Here is a 16093-nt window from a genome sequence, read left to right on the forward strand (position 1 = left end):
ATTTATTTTAAAATCTATAAATATGAATTGGAAATAAAAAGATAAATTATTGTATTTATTGTAAATTTAAAATTTAATCAAATAATCATATATATTAATTTAATCTTCGCAGTATTTTCGACAAATATTCTCCTATAGCTTAGATATTGAGATGACATTAAAAATTAGAAATTTGTTTAGACATTGAGAATGACATTGGAAATTTGACAGTGAAAATGACATTCGAAATTATGAAAAAAAATATGACGTGAAGTGTTCTAATTATAATTTGAGACTCCACAGACACTGGAAACATTGTGATTGAAAATTTCATATAACTTTGTAATTGTTTTTATGGAGCAAATAAATAGTTACCTAGAAACAACTTTTTAGAAAAATAATTATTAGTGTGAGTTTTAATTAATAGAGAATTGTATACAGGGTGGATGATATTTTGAATGAATGAGTTGATGTATAGACTTGTTATTTAAAACTGAAGTGTTTGTCAGTTTTGAACAGTGTTGGGGTAAAAGTACTTTTAGAAAACAATCAGAGTTTTATTGAATAAGTAAAGCTGCAAAAGAATGATAATGAATTATGAATGTATTGATATAGTAACGACAAAGTCGTGGGTGGGGGTAGAAGAATTTCGTTCATCTTAGGAACCACACATGCAAACAACTTCTGCTTCTCCATCACTAGCCCATAGACTATATTTCCAATACCCAAAGGACAAAACCTTTCACCCTTTTTCACCAATAATTTAACCGCATTTATTGTTTGCCTTTAACATTTTATACAGGCTTAATATTTTTTTAGTCTCTAAAATGATGGAGAATGTTAAAATTCGTCTTACTTTTTTTTAAAAAAATTAAAAAGAATCTCAATTTGTGAAAAAATTATTCAACTTGTGAAAAAATTCCATATGCAAAAAGGAAAAATAGATTATCCATATCTCTACTAATAAGAAGAGTTTTAACAGCACAGGACCACAGAAATATAAATTTTCCATCACCAAAACTAAAATGTATAACAGTTCTAAATCTCACATTCACTGAACACATTCAACATCCTCGTATTTTGTTTTTTATTGTTGTTATGTCACTTTAAGTTTTAAGCCTACTACTAATCATAGGACAGAAAATCTTAAATTAGGAATCCTAATCGCAAGTAAAAAAGTCCAACCATCTCACGAAAATCACTCAACTAAAATTGATATCAAGAGCAAGCAGTCCCTATCTCCTGTCAAAATATTTTTTTTAAATTTAAATTTTACACGTTATTTAACCTCACACTGCCAGGCAATGACATAAACTAGATATATCATTATATTTTTGTTCGTAATGGCAACTGCACCGTTAAAAATTTAAGATCGCAAAAAAAGATTAACTTGAATAGTTTTTTCATAAATTAGACTCTTTTTAATTTTTTTAAAAATATAAGACGAATTTGAACATTTTCCCTCATTTGAAAGATCAAAAGAGATATTAAGTTTTTTATACACATGTATTTATATAATTTTATAAAAAATTATAAGAAAGTTATGTATGATTTTAAAATTGTAATTAATATATTAAAAAATATTAAAAAATTATTATTTAACTTAAATATTTTAATAACTAATATAATTTAAGTTAACGTGTCGAAATAATTGTGAATACAAATAAACATATGATAATAACTTAAATAACAAATTATGATATACATTATTATAGAAATTAATATTAATTAACAAATTTATATTTTAATTATATAGTTTCTTTCCCTTAAATTGTAAAAATTATATGAGTTTTAGAAATTAATATCAGGTTCAAATATTTTTCTGTTTAAACATTTTAATTACTATAATTTAAACTTTTTGTGTCATGATTATATATAGAGAAAACTGATTATATAATATTGAACTTATCCTTTCATAAAATAAAAAATACATTAAAATGATAACATAACTGACAAAATAACAGTATCATATAAACATGATAAACAACGTAATGCGATAGTTATAGTATGATATATGGCACACCATACAAACTTAAATGATATTATAGCATTTCACTTAAATCATATTAAGTTTATATTGTAATAACTTTATTTCAAAATTTAGTTTCATAAAATAAAATAGAGGTCTTTTAACCCTGGCGTTATTTCCTTTGAACTTAAATGGTATATTTTATTTGCATAAATAGTTTCTTTTTTTACTGTAACTTTAAAACAATATTATTTTGATTTAACTTTACAAAATTGATTCCTGAACCTAAAAAATAAAGGGTATTACATGCACTTCAATGTTAATTGAGTTTTCTTTTCTAAAAAAAAAGGCTAATTTATAAATCAATCACTCACAGATTAAAATATTGATATCCCCATAAAACAAATTATCGATAATAAATGTGACACTACACTTTCTATTGATGGCAGCCTATTAGTGAGAAATGTTTACAATAATACTCATAAATTATTACTAAATATTTCTTGTAGTGGTTTTTTGGCAATGATGATAGAAAGAAAGGTGAAGAAGTCACAGAGGAAATATTTGAGAAAATGTATCACTTATGGTTCAACAAAAATATGCTAGTAAATAAATTAATAAAAGTTGTAGATTTCACTAATTTTATTCGTTTGTAAAACTATACAAATGAATAAAGAGAGTAAAAAATATTAATATAAATGATTATGTATTTGAACACAATCTATATTCTTTTTTGTTGAGAGCAAATTTACTTTAAAAAAAATTGATATATAATATAATATATATGTGAAATGATTTTCATCAACATGCTTCTTACTCAGAAAGCTGTAGAGATGTTAAACTAGTGTGCCAGTTGAAAAACAATGCATTTTTTATTATTTGGAAGATAGAACAAACTGAGTACCCCTCCATCACTACAATGCAAGAGATTCAATCTGCATCCAATTCCAAACACTTCAAACAATATTTATCCATAAACATAAATATAATTTTCAATTTATGAAAACAAAAACACTAAAATATATTAATTATCGTGAAATTAATTAATTCCGGAAGGTAATATCAATTAAAAATATTAGTTTATAAGAAATAAAAGTAAGGATTAAAAGGTAAATTGCGGGGATAGCTCAGTTGGGAGAGCGTCAGACTGAAGATCTGAAGGTCACGTGTTCGATCAACGTTCACCGCATTTTTTAAATTTAGTTTTTTGTTTCCGTTATTTGGGCTTGGGCTTGGGCTTATGAATGATTCATTAAGCTAGCAGATGAAGCGATTTTTTTATCCATTTCTTATTAAGCCTAGTTGATTTGACCACGGAATATACGAATTAGGGTCACTTATTGTCAAGTAGTCCGTGTAACTAATAACTTTTTAAATATTCATTACTTTTTAATTTTATTGTTTAATAATCGTAAAAGTGGTTCGATGTCTTGTGTAAGGTTACCTATTACTTAGTTATAGATGGAATAATAAGTAGAAAAACATGAAGTAACGGCCAGCCTTTTTAAACTTTTATCAAGGGTAGGTTTTCAATAATTCATTATTATTTTTTCCTCGGTGAGTATAATAGGTTGAACTAATGCATCAAATCAATTTCAAGATGGACAAACACGATAAACACACCAAGTAAAGGTTAAAATCACTCATTAATATTATATTTGAAGCATATAATTTTTAAAAATAAAATAAGATTTAAATATACTTTTACTCTTATATAATAAGTTTTTGATTTGATTCTTATAACTTTTCTTTCATCTTGTAAAAGTTGAAATCATTATTTTTAATCTTATAAAATGTATGATTTTGGTCGCAATTCTTATAAAATATTTTTCTTTATTTTTTTCCTTAAAAATGAATAAAATATCTTACATGTCTTAAATCTTTAAGACGTTACTTTCTAACATTATTACACTACTAGTAAACGTCATTTTGAAGGATCATTTAACTTTTTACTTAACACACCACAGTCATTTAAACAAAGGACGTAATATAGTAAATAAAAAATGATTTTGAAATATTATAGGAACCAAAATTGAAGATAGTTCACTTTATAGATACCAACTTATGTTAGTCTGAACATGATCTCGCAATTATAATACCAAAAAGATAAAATAATACAATTAGATATTGGGTACAATAATAATTTTTAGTGCAAAATTATTGGTTCAATGTGTTTAACTTACTGATTATATGGGTTAAGGGGTCGTCAACAGATTATTGGGTCAGCTTGTAGACAAACTAAGGTTTTGAATATGAATTGTTTAACATTTTCTAAGTAAATAAAAAGAAATAAAATAAGAGAAATTAAAGTGTTGTCCCTCTAACTCCAAATTTTATTGATAACAGATGTTTTCATGTGAGAGATAAACAAAAACCATAAACAACAGGGGAGTAATAAAACGTCTAAACCCTGTTTGTGATCATAGTTTGTGTTTGTGTGTGTCTCTCCTCACAATCACATGAGAACATGTCTTGTAAAAAAATCACCTAAGAAGATTCACTTCCATTATGTATACTACAAAGATTAATTAACAACTATAATTTCACAATGCATATTTAATTACAACCACACTCCCTTTTTACTTTCTTGAAAGGAGCACCTATCTTAAGGACTAAGTTTTAGAACAGCAGGCCATTCAGAAATCATTTGCTCTAAGAGATGCAGAATAATCCTATAAATCCTACCACCTCAAAGAGACTAAGAATTTTTTTTTTCGCCTCAAAGAACGAATAACAACAAAAGGGGGAAAACAGCAACCAAGTAATTTTGCAGAATGTCGTAGATTGCACTTGTTTCAATGCTTCTAAAGGCTCTTAACCTTAAATTATCCCCTGCATTGCTTGAGTGAGTAATGTTCACTACTTGCTTTGTCTTGTTGCTTAAACTCCTACTGCATCAACAGTACGAGAAAACAAACATTAGATAAAGCAGTTACTTATTTTTTGTTTTCAAAAAGTTTAGATCCATAAAACAACGTGAAAAACTGGGCAGATTAGCAGACAATGTTTCGTACCTTCCAGGAAATATACAGCTGCCGCGACCTGCAAAGAAAAACGTGTTTATATTTAAGTAGGTATAGAGAAAATATGATTGCATTGCGTGTATACTCAGCATAACTGGGTTGGCAGTAAACTGTGCAAATTGAACACTGAATAGCAAGAAAGTGACTGTTATATGGTCAAATCTCAGCAACTGTTGGGGTAAACAGCCAAACAGAGGACCTTTTATCACCGGTTGTGTTTTTACGAAAGAGAATTAGAACTTGTTTTCCAATCCTAAAACCAAATTGCAGATCACTGGGAGGTTAATGGTTTCCCCTATTCAACAAGTATCTGCAATCTCAAGTACTCTCTTCCCCTCCTTTTTAATTGATGTTTTTCAAATAAAAGCAGAGTGTAGTGAAAGTGCCTTTGCATTTTCATACCAGAAATCATTGCCTCGCCACAGTTCTAGTTTACCCATTTCCCAATCGAAAGTAGAAATCATTATTATTCACAAGTCTGCTCTTTATCTTAGACCAGCTTATGAGGTAAAACATGAAGTATTATAACCAGATGATAACAAATGAAAAGGGGAGCGCCCTTCACTCTGAAAGAGTCTAGTGAAATATAACCGCATATAAATTAAAACCCCAGGAAGATTTATAAGCAAGCACTAGGAGGAAGCAACCAACATAATACAAAGACTAAATGTCTAGCAAAAATGAATTGAATGGTTAGGAACCAATACAAAAAATCTAAATCAACCAAAAAAGACGAGAGATTTAATTTAAACTTACTGGGGTCAGTGGTTGTGATCATGGCCACCCCTTTGAAGTCACAAGATCCAGGAGACTTCCCCTGACTCTGGTAATAGCTATCAAAAGCATAAGAAGCATGGTTCTTAACATTATTCGGCTGAAAACAACTCTCCCCAGGCTGGATCTCAGAGCAATTCGCTCTCCCTGGTCCACACGCCCAATCCAACGCAGCCTGCAAAACCTTCAAATCAACACCATCCCCAGCAACACAGTATGTCTGATTAGCATTATCACTGGCCAGAAAAGCCCCAACCCCAGACACACGAAGCAAATAAGCCGGCGTAGCATTCCCATAAAACAAACCCCAATAAGCCTCAGACAGAGGCGGGGACCTCAAATCTTCGTTAAAAAGCTCATATATATAAACACTAGAAGTGGTTTCGGGATGCAAAGGGGTGCCACTCCGATCCAAAACATGCTTAATAAGATTCGAATTGAATGTGACAGCGTTGGAAAGTGTGGCATAGGGTTCTTTGGAGTCCCCTTTGGAAGGCCAGCCGGTTTCCGTGACAAGAACGACGACGTCAGAGACGTTGAGGTTCTTCATGGAGAAGTACGCAGCGTCGATCATGGCGTCTAGGAGGTTGGTGTAGTGAAGAAGAGTGTTGGGATCAACCATTTGTTTGGAAGCGGGGAGGGTCTTGAAAAGCGTGTTATCGAGAGGGACGAGGTTTTTGTTCTGCATGAAGACGTAGTAGGGGTAGAGGTTGAGCATTAAGGGGGAATTGGTTTGGGAGAGGAAATGGAGGAGAGGGAGGATGAAGGTCTCGAGGGTTTGGTTGAAAAAGGCCTGGGAGGGCGGGAAAGGGTTGAGGATGATGGAGGCGGAGTGAGGAGTGGAAACCACCACGTCCTTGTGGAGGTTGGACTCCACGAGGGCGGCGTGGAGGGAGAGGAGTGCGGGGAGGAGGAGCGGCGCGGCGGAGGGGAGGGTGGTGAGGACCTCGTCACCGACTGAGACAGCGGAGATGCGGGTGGCGGGGCGGAATGCGGCGACGTTTTTGCGGATCCAGGAGGAGGCGGTGGCGTTGGAGGAACCGATTGCGAGGAGCTGGTTGTTGGGGACGCTGATGGTGACGTGGATGTCGGTGCCCGACAGGGCGCGAAGGATGTCGGGGTTGGCGTCGTAGAGACGGATGTGAGTAATCTTTTGGTTTTTGAGAAAGTTGACGAGGTCTGGTGCGGGTAAGAGGTTGGAGACGTCTGTGCCGATGTTCACGCCCACGAATGGCGCGTTGGTTTGGTCGGAAATAGCCGCATGATGTTGGGTAAACGCTAGGATTAGTATCAGTGAGAATGAAAAGATGAGATGACTTGAGTTTATCATTGGAATCTTCAATTTTCCAATTGAGTTTGTCTTGCTCCTCAGCTTCGCTTTCTGGCATTGTCTTTTGAGAGGGCTCTTTGTTTCACCATTGGTGACTGGGAAAGTAGCCAAGAAACTGTGCTGTGTTTAGATTTGGGAGTTTAAGTTAGTCTGTGCGCGTTATTCTTCTTGACTTTGGCTGTAGTGTTATGAAGAAGCCTTGTCGGTTCAAATTCAACGGATTTTCATATCCTTCCATGAATCTCAGCATCATCAGAAGTTCCTACATGCTGTACATATGTCTAATTGTCTTTCTCGTTATAATTAGATTGAATATAAAAATTGCACTAAAGAGGGTGGAAGTGTTAATTCTAACTAACACATCTTTTTACAGGATAAAGAATATAATATCACCTGAAAAAAGCTTAAGGCCATTTATCAAAGAGCAAAAAAAAATATTTATTGAAAATTATATAAAATATGTTAAAAATGACTTGTTTTGAAGTGGGTATAAAACAAGAAAATGTGAAGGAATTTGACTTTCATGGTTGTAGCATAGGGATTCGAACAAAGGGGTGAAATGATAAATAAAGAAAGTGATGGCTTCATTATGTGTAGTATTAACAATGGCTTTACTTTCTTTTAACCAATTACGTTCATGGCACACTAATAGATGATTCTTAAATTTCAACACTACAACAGCCTGGCTTCTGCAGAAACACGTTGCTTCTTCACTGCTGCATCCAAAAGCTTCTCTTCTTCTCACGTTCTCTGATCAGATACAAACTTCATAAACATATCTATATAATACTAGTATATAGTAATTCTACCATATAAAATATTTACCTAATCAAACCACTTATTCAGACAGTTTCTCCCAAAGAAACCGAACTTTATGACCTAAAAGCATTTTAACATTTATCTGTTGAACACCTGTAAAAAGGTGTGTGTCATCCAAAACGAAAGAAAATTCAGTACTTACAACATTGACATCTTATCAGTTGTATTGAGATGTTTCTTCATTCTATATAAAAGGAAGACAAACTAGAATACCACAAACTTCCTATCAGACTATTTTTTCATAAGAAATTATTTTCTAAACGTCATTTTTACTGTTTCACCACTGTTAAATATTTGATCCCATAAAGGGAACTTTCGGTTACCAACGGAAGCTTTTATTTTTCAATGACAATCGCCATGATTAGCTAAAGAATAATAACCATGATTATGTTTGCTTAAATAGACAACTTAAGATCAATGAAAAAGAAAAGTGAAGGATATTGAGATATCACTAAAATACTCTCTTTTTGGGGCGATTGTTAGTGCGTGTGGATGATGTTGGACAGCCACAGGTAGGTAGAATTCTTCAAATGAAAACTGCAAGTCTTCTTAACCAATGATAAAGTTGAGAAAAAGAACAACACTTTACTAGAAAAAGAACCAGACCTTAAATAGACATAAATAATTATTACATTTCAATTCAGTAAAATATGCTTCAATTTTCTGTTTGGACGTCAAGAAGCTAGTCAATGGAGAAATAAAACATGCTTCAAAATATAATCAATAAGGATTCAATGATTTACAAATCAGAAATGAGAATCCAAAGAAGGGTAAAGAACCCTATTGATTTTAATCTATATTAGATATTTTACACTATATCTACCTTAAAATTTAAGTTTAGATAATAAAGTTATAAGTCTTTATTTTTATGCAATACTATACATAAAAATATTAAAACAGTAAATTTATTTTCATTTTTATATATTTTTCAACTTTCTTATTTTTATTAATATAAAATTTAAACCCACTCTTTAATTTTTGAAAACTTAATAAATCACAAACACAAATAAATTTGTTACAGTGTACTATTATAAATATTTGAAAGCAATAGCTTTCATAACAGAATTAATTTGGTCCCACTAACATAAATGGCAAGAGTATTCTTGGACGATTTAATAGTTACATAATTTAATGTTTCTGGAAATGGGCAAGAATTTCCCACATCGCTTCATTATGTCCATATCGTAGATGTCTTCACTTATAATGATACAATTCTAATGACTTATTCATATTATGTATCATCTTAAACCATACATAATATGAATACCAAACAATGGCTCAACTATGTTACACTTCATATTATTTAATTAAAAACAATTAAATATATTTTTAATATTTATTTATTCATGTATACAAAGAGTCAACTCACTTTCAACCTAAGAAAAACATATTCTATTAAGTTGAACCGAATTTGTCAATAGATTGAAAATAATAATTCAACCTCATCAACTATAGATTAGGTTAAAAAAAAATATAGGTGTTGCTAGTTTTGTCTTATAAATTAATGTTATATTTGTTTTAAATTATTTAATTGAAATAAAAATAAAAGAAAATGAAAATCAGAATCGAAAAACTCGAATTTAGAGTTAATGTAAACTAAATTGAATTAAAAAATTATAAATCTAAAATGAATGAGTTGATTGATTCGGCAATTTTTATTCTCTATTTATAAACTTGTGATATGCGTTTTAGGAAAATGAGTTTAAGATGGAAATATAGTGAGCCGTCTTTGTTGTAAAGAACATTTGTAAACTTATGTGTTCAATTTGTAAACGTATATTTATATTGAAATATAGTTAGTATTTTGGTTACAGCGAACACAATTTCTATGTATATTTGTTAATTTTAATCCGTGATTCAACCAAGTTTTGGATTTTAATTCGTGATACAGTTAGTTCATTTTGATTGAAATAAGGTTAGAGAGAACGTCTTTATAATTTTAAGTCAAAGTGAATTCAATTCACTTAAAACGTAAATAAAAAAATTCAAATTGGATTGAAAATGATTAACACATAACCCTTTTATTATTTTTTATCATAACTAATTATTATTTATAATTATCTTGGATTTAATAATATTTAAATAGTTCAGAGATTTTAATTAATTTAATTTTTTGACACTTTTAGTAAAATGTTTGCAAAAAAAAATTGAAATACTTTAATTATACAGAACTCATTTAACTCAGCATGAATTTCAGATAATTTTCCTATTTACATTTTTTATAATTATTAACTTTTCCGTTATCCTTACAGTTTTGAATATATCGTATATCGTAACTATTAACATGTTTACAGCCGTTTTAACTGTTATTTTTTAATATCTTAAATATAGAAGATAAATTAAAATATTACAATGTATTTTAAAAAATTTAGCGTTTACAAGCTTTTAATAGTAACGTTTAATATCAACTCAAAATCATGTTTAGCTCCATCTTTAAACGGTTAAATTTGAGTTCATGATTAAATATTATTTAATAATATATTTTTCATTTACGGTGATATTGTGTAAGAAAAAACACGACTCTTTGTTTTATCTTTATACAATAAAACATTTTTTTTATAATATTACACTAATCATTGTGATTATTCTTGAACTTTTTATTTAAGAAAGTATTGGTATGTATTATTAGAATGTGAGTTTAGGCCTAATTGAGTCTCACAAAATTTGCTTGTAAGGTGAGGTTTGTACCTCACTTCCAACACACCCCTTCATGCCGACAACGGGTGGAATAGAAATAGAAATGTCCACTTAGATATCACTAGGATAGGCTTTAATCTGACTCTGACACCATATTAGAAAGTGGGCTTTAAAGCCTAACTCAACCTCACAAAACCGACTTATAAGGTGAGGTTTGCACCTCACTTATATATTATAAATTGGTTTTATCTCTAGTTGATATGGGACTTCCAACATGTATTACCATAATTATAGGATTTTGAACATTATTATTTGTATTTAAATAATACATGATCAATATAAATTATTATATTCAATATCATTTTTTTTTATCTTAGTATTAGAATTATCAAACAAACAGCTCTTGATCCATAACCATATACATCATATCATCGCTGTCAATAAGAAAAATGACATATCTTCTACAATCTTTATCTAGTTGGACAAAGACCATTATCCATCATTACAAATTTCTAGTCTTACAAATGATTAGAGGACGTTGGTGGCTATATATTAGGAACAATAGAATGTCTAGACCAATTCATAGTTGCGAAGAACATAACAATAAAAGTCAATCCTAGCTATGAGGATTGGCAAGCTTAGAATCAAGTCATTCTAGGGTGGTTGATGAATTCTATGTGCACCAGATCCAAAATCATCTATTTGAAATTTGAATTTCCCAACATACGTAAAGATATATGAAGATGGAGTAATATCTTGGCTAGCAGTTCAGTATCTTTAACTCTGATTTAGTGATTCATACACTAAATGGTTTGGATTCTGATTACTATCTAGTCATTGTCAAGTTGTTTGACTAAATTAACATTAGTTGAATTGAATTGCAAACTCAATTGTTAACCTTTGAAAACATATTAGATCAACTTAATAATTTTAGTCATCTTACCCTAAATGTCTCTGCAAACTTTGCTTCCAAGGAGTCTAGAGGCAACAAATTTGGATCCTAAGGTGATTGAAGATACTTTAATTTTAGAGGCATAAGAGGTTGCAGAGTAAGAAGTAGGATGTCAAAACCAATATGTCAAGTATGTAAAAGGATTAATCACACTGTTATATAACGTTATTATCGATTTGATAAGTCTTATATATGGAAAACTCAATATGTTGAAAGTGAAAAACAAGGAACACACACTACATTCATAGGTTCACCTTATCAAAGTCAAAACTATGAATGTTGTTTTGATAGTGGAGCCAGCAACCATGTAACTCACCAAAGTGACAAAATTTAGCAACTTGGTGAAAATAATGATACAAATTTTTTCCTTGTTGAAAATGGTAAAAGACTGAAAGTAATGGTCTCAGGATCAACCAAATTGAATAATCTTCATCTACATGATGTTCTTTATGTTTTAAAAGTCACTAAAATTTTGCTGAGTATTTCAAAATTCACTATTGACAACAATATTCTTGTTGAGTTTGATCAAAATTGTTGCTTTGTAGAGGACAAACTGACAAAGGAGACTCTTCAAAAATAGAAACTTAAAAATAACTTGTATCAACTATACAAGAATAAAGTCTTGAACATCCCACCAATAAAGGATACAAGACAGAGGACATAACATAATAGTAAACATACAATATTTTTTTATCGCATTTTAACATCATTTACGTGTCATTCAGCAATGGGTCAATGATGATTTTTATTATTATTATTATTAATTGTGAAGTAATTTTGAACCAATCACATAATGACACATAAATATGTTAAAATGTTATCAAAAAAATATTGTCAAAGTATCATTATCCTAATACAAATTGCTTATACGAACTATGTGCTTCTGAGGGCACAATGAACCTATTTATGACAAAAAAAAATCATCCATGTATTTCTTAAACAAACTCTTGTTGTCTAGTCTTTCTAAAAACAAAAGGTAAGGCTGCTTCTAATTCAATAATGCACACTTATACATTACTACTTGTATTTAAACATTTAAACATGATCTTTGCAAATTATCTCATGAGAGTAAAAGTTCGTTTATGTTTTATAAACGGGTTTAAGACTTTTAATGTATTTTCAAAATTCTAAAATTATTAATTACAATCCATTTTTGTTTGCTAATTTTTTCATTAAAATTAACTTGAATAATTATTTGATATCTCGTAAAGGGGCATATTTTATCTTTGGTTTCATTAGAAAAATCATTTTAATCATACATAAAATTTTTATTTCTGCCATATATTGAGTACGAGAGAAATAATTAATTTGGAATAACATTTTTATTCTCTTTTAAAATTCTCTGTTTAAGACTAAAATCCAATGAGAAAATCATTTTAAAAAATATACATGACCAACTTATTCATCCGTGGTTGAAATCCATCCAATAAAAGATTGATTCGTCACCCACTGAACGACTCAAGAACAATAAAATCGAATAGACCAAAATAGAAACGGGTGGATTGAGTAATAAATTCAATGAAGTTGTAGTGGTGGTGTGATAAACATCACAATACATCGGGATACCTGAAACTGAAAGTATACTTCTAAAGAACTACATAAGAGGAACCCAATGATGAAATCCAAATTTGGTTTTGCTCCAGCTGCTAGAACCTTCTAACAAAAACAATCCAGGAAAACCTAAGAGGTACGGATATTATTACACGCAACATTATAGCTAAAATTGTATATGGTTACGAATTGGCATTCGATTTGGCAAAATCTACAAAACCATATTCTTAGAGTGAAGTAACAGCATAATAAAACCACATCTCTACTCATCTAACCCAGACATGAAATCTCATCCTCGTACACCAATTATAATCGTGAGAAAGGTAAACTAATATTATACACGGACGCTACTAACTGAGAATCTTTGTTTTGCTATCAAAACTGCCATCATCCCCAGTTTAACTGAATTGCCAAAATCTGTGGAGAAATTTATTGCCAGCATTGTATGACGGAACATTGAGCGAAATACTCAACTGACCATCACCGTAAGGCATTCACGAATGCCGTCAACGAATCAACGTCTCTCTTTTCAGAAGGGTACTTAATTGGTCGAGAAGAGTGTTTGGGGAAGAAAAGTATTGTGGGGAAGCTTCCCAACTCCAGTTCACTCTTTGCATATTCTTTCTGCTCTCCATCCGCTCTGAATTTCGCAACCTTCACTCCCGACCCTGCCAACTTCTCTGCCAAATCATCATATGATTCCTCCATCGCCTGTTTCAGTTCACAATAAACATCGAATTAGATAATGGTAATTTCAAACCGAATGAACCTTAGTGACACGACATTAACAGAGTATTGAAGTTTAGGGAATAGAGTTTAACCTGACAGAAGCGGCACCATGGTGCATAAAGCACAACAAGCCACGGTTCTTTTCGGTTCTCTAATTTTGTTAAATTCTCAATTCCAGCCCTGCTCAAGCTGATCACATTCTGGGAATTGAAAATGTCAGCGACTGTGGCAGAGCCATTTGAATGGGTGGCCCCATTTCCATTAAGCTGGGCAGCAGTATCTTCCTGTTTTAGATTACCTTTGTGAAGGCCACACTCCTTGGCTTTGGCATCCTCCCACCACCACCTTCCTTCTCTTTCATGCTGTCCAGGTAAAACTGGCCTTGTACATGGCTCACAGCCAATTGAAACATATCCTTGGGAGTGCAATGAATTTACAGGCACATCCATGGTCCTAAGGAAGTTCCATACGTCTAGCCCATTAACATTTGCGACTGGGTTCCACTTAACCAGACTGCCAATTCCACCATCCAATCCCTCAAAAACAGGATCAACCTGGACAACAGGGATTTCAGACCGAGTACCAGGAGACTGATCTTTTCTCTGTCCAGTGATCCACGCCCTGAGACCCTTCAGGGCTCTCCTTAAGGGTCTCACCTTCCTTACTCTGCAGCACTCTTGATGCCCATCCTCATAAAATGAGAAGAGCCCCTTGGTTCTTACTAAGGCCTGAACCTCAACGGCATCAGGGAACATGTACTCAATGTGAATTCCATAATGCTTCTCAACTGCGTCAAAAAGCCTGTAAGTTTCTGGGTTCAGTCTTCCAGTATCCAGGCTGAACACTCTGTAGGGTCGACCCGTCAAATGCGCGTACTCAATTAAAGCAACATCTTCCGCACCGCTGAAAGAAAAAAACTACCAATTAAAATCCAAAACCAGATACATAGACAAGCAGAACACATTTGTTGCAACATAAAACAAGGAAAAAAACTTAATTGCCAGCTTTATTTCAATCGTCGAAATTGTACACAAGAATGAATGTACTCAACAGATCTGCCATCTTCACATAGATTCTTCAATTTCCATATCGATTTGGCATTTTCGGTGGGTGACACACGATAACATTTATTAAAACGTTTCCAACAGAATAATTCTTAATCCTCATCCAAATCATTCTCCTATTAATCTTCTTACTGTATTTGCAAAGTTTTCTATGCATTTTCCAATTAATGTCCTTAATAACATTTTTTTATGTTATCATCACATTACATACATTTACTTATTTTATTTTATACATTTTTTTATTAAGATTGGTTGAAATATGCTACTATAACATGTCTATACACAAGAGAAAGATAAAAACATTTATCTCAAGTTTGTCTTCGTACGTCACTATCTACTAACAGATGTGAATGTCTTCATGCAAGTCCACATAAACAAAGCACCAACACATAAAATTAAGAATGTACCTAAATGCAATAGCGATGTCGTTGCCAAATTTCTCCAGAGCCTTGTCCATAATTTCAAGAGGAGAAGCATTTTCAAGGTCTTTCGCTAATTGCTCGAAATCTTCCTGTCCCTTCTCAACCTCTGCACATCACACACCACAACATTAAAAAAGCACGTTCAAATCGCCTCCAATCAAGGCCAGAAAATTCTTTTAAAAAAGAAAAAAAAAAAAAAAACTCATCACAGAAAATTTCCTGAAAAGAAGGAAATGTGGTGACAACAGAACGCAGAAAACATACCAGGAGCAACAATAGTTGCTGCCAGAGGAACAATGGAATCGTTCCGTTGTGGTTGGGCGTTGAGAGGTCTGACCGAGGAGCATCGTTGAGTTAAATTAACAAGGACGGACGAAACGTGAGGCCTGTCCAGAAACCGAAAGGAACCGGTTTGCGGAGCTGAAAACAGAAACAAGCAAGCATTAATTAAAGAAACCCTAGGTCGTGATGAGAAGTGAGAGGTTCAGATCAAGTTCGTTGTTTGTTGAAGCGGGAGAGAATAGGAAAAGAAAGGAAGGGAGATTATCACCTTTAACGTCGGAGGAAGATCCAAGGCGCGAGAAGAAGGAAGTGGACGGTGCTGTTGAGGAGGAAGAAGTTGTAGTAACGGCGAGAGCCATTGCAGAAGGAAATCTGAGCTAAAAAAATTGGAGTAGATTCTATTGGTATTTTCCCAGGAAGAAGAAGGAGAATATAAAGAGATGTGTGATTGAACCTGGACGTAATTGAAGCTCTCTTCGTTCTTCTTACGTGGCGCAAATTTATTGGTTTAACGCAAAACCCGTGGTTCGTGGCTTCTCTGTGGTCGCGCGGTCAAGTTGGA

General features: G+C 32.3%; 2 protein-coding genes across 3 annotated transcripts; both read right to left on the minus strand.

Annotated features, from left to right (window-relative positions):
* Positions 1-4232: 4232 nt before the first annotated feature.
* On the minus strand, positions 4233-7320 carry LOC106774495 (glucan endo-1,3-beta-glucosidase 1). 2 transcript variants are annotated; one of them, XM_014661513.2, is made up of 3 exons: positions 5728-7320; positions 4963-4990; positions 4233-4836 (listed from the first exon to the last, which is right to left on the minus strand). In XM_014661513.2, the coding sequence occupies exons 1-3, from the start codon at positions 7073-7075 to the stop codon at positions 4668-4670; spliced, it is 1545 nt and encodes a 514-aa protein (XP_014516999.1). In that variant the 5' UTR covers positions 7076-7320; the 3' UTR covers positions 4233-4667. The 2 variants fall into 2 exon arrangements, with proteins under 2 accessions (XP_014516999.1, XP_014516997.1); XM_014661511.2 differs by having other exon boundaries at positions 4234-4839; positions 5728-7318.
* Positions 7321-12961: 5641 nt separating this feature from the next.
* LOC106775990 (5'-adenylylsulfate reductase 3, chloroplastic) lies at positions 12962-15948 on the minus strand. Its single transcript, XM_014663268.2, has 5 exons — positions 15800-15948; positions 15514-15669; positions 15235-15355; positions 13856-14666; positions 12962-13745 (listed from the first exon to the last, which is right to left on the minus strand). The coding sequence occupies exons 1-5, from the start codon at positions 15888-15890 to the stop codon at positions 13515-13517; spliced, it is 1410 nt and encodes a 469-aa protein (XP_014518754.1). The 5' UTR covers positions 15891-15948; the 3' UTR covers positions 12962-13514.
* Positions 15949-16093: the final 145 nt, after the last annotated feature.

The sequence above is a fragment of the Vigna radiata genome, chromosome 10 (genome assembly GCF_000741045.1).
Source record: "Vigna radiata var. radiata cultivar VC1973A chromosome 10, Vradiata_ver6, whole genome shotgun sequence".
NCBI lineage: Eukaryota > Viridiplantae > Streptophyta > Magnoliopsida > Fabales > Fabaceae > Vigna > Vigna radiata.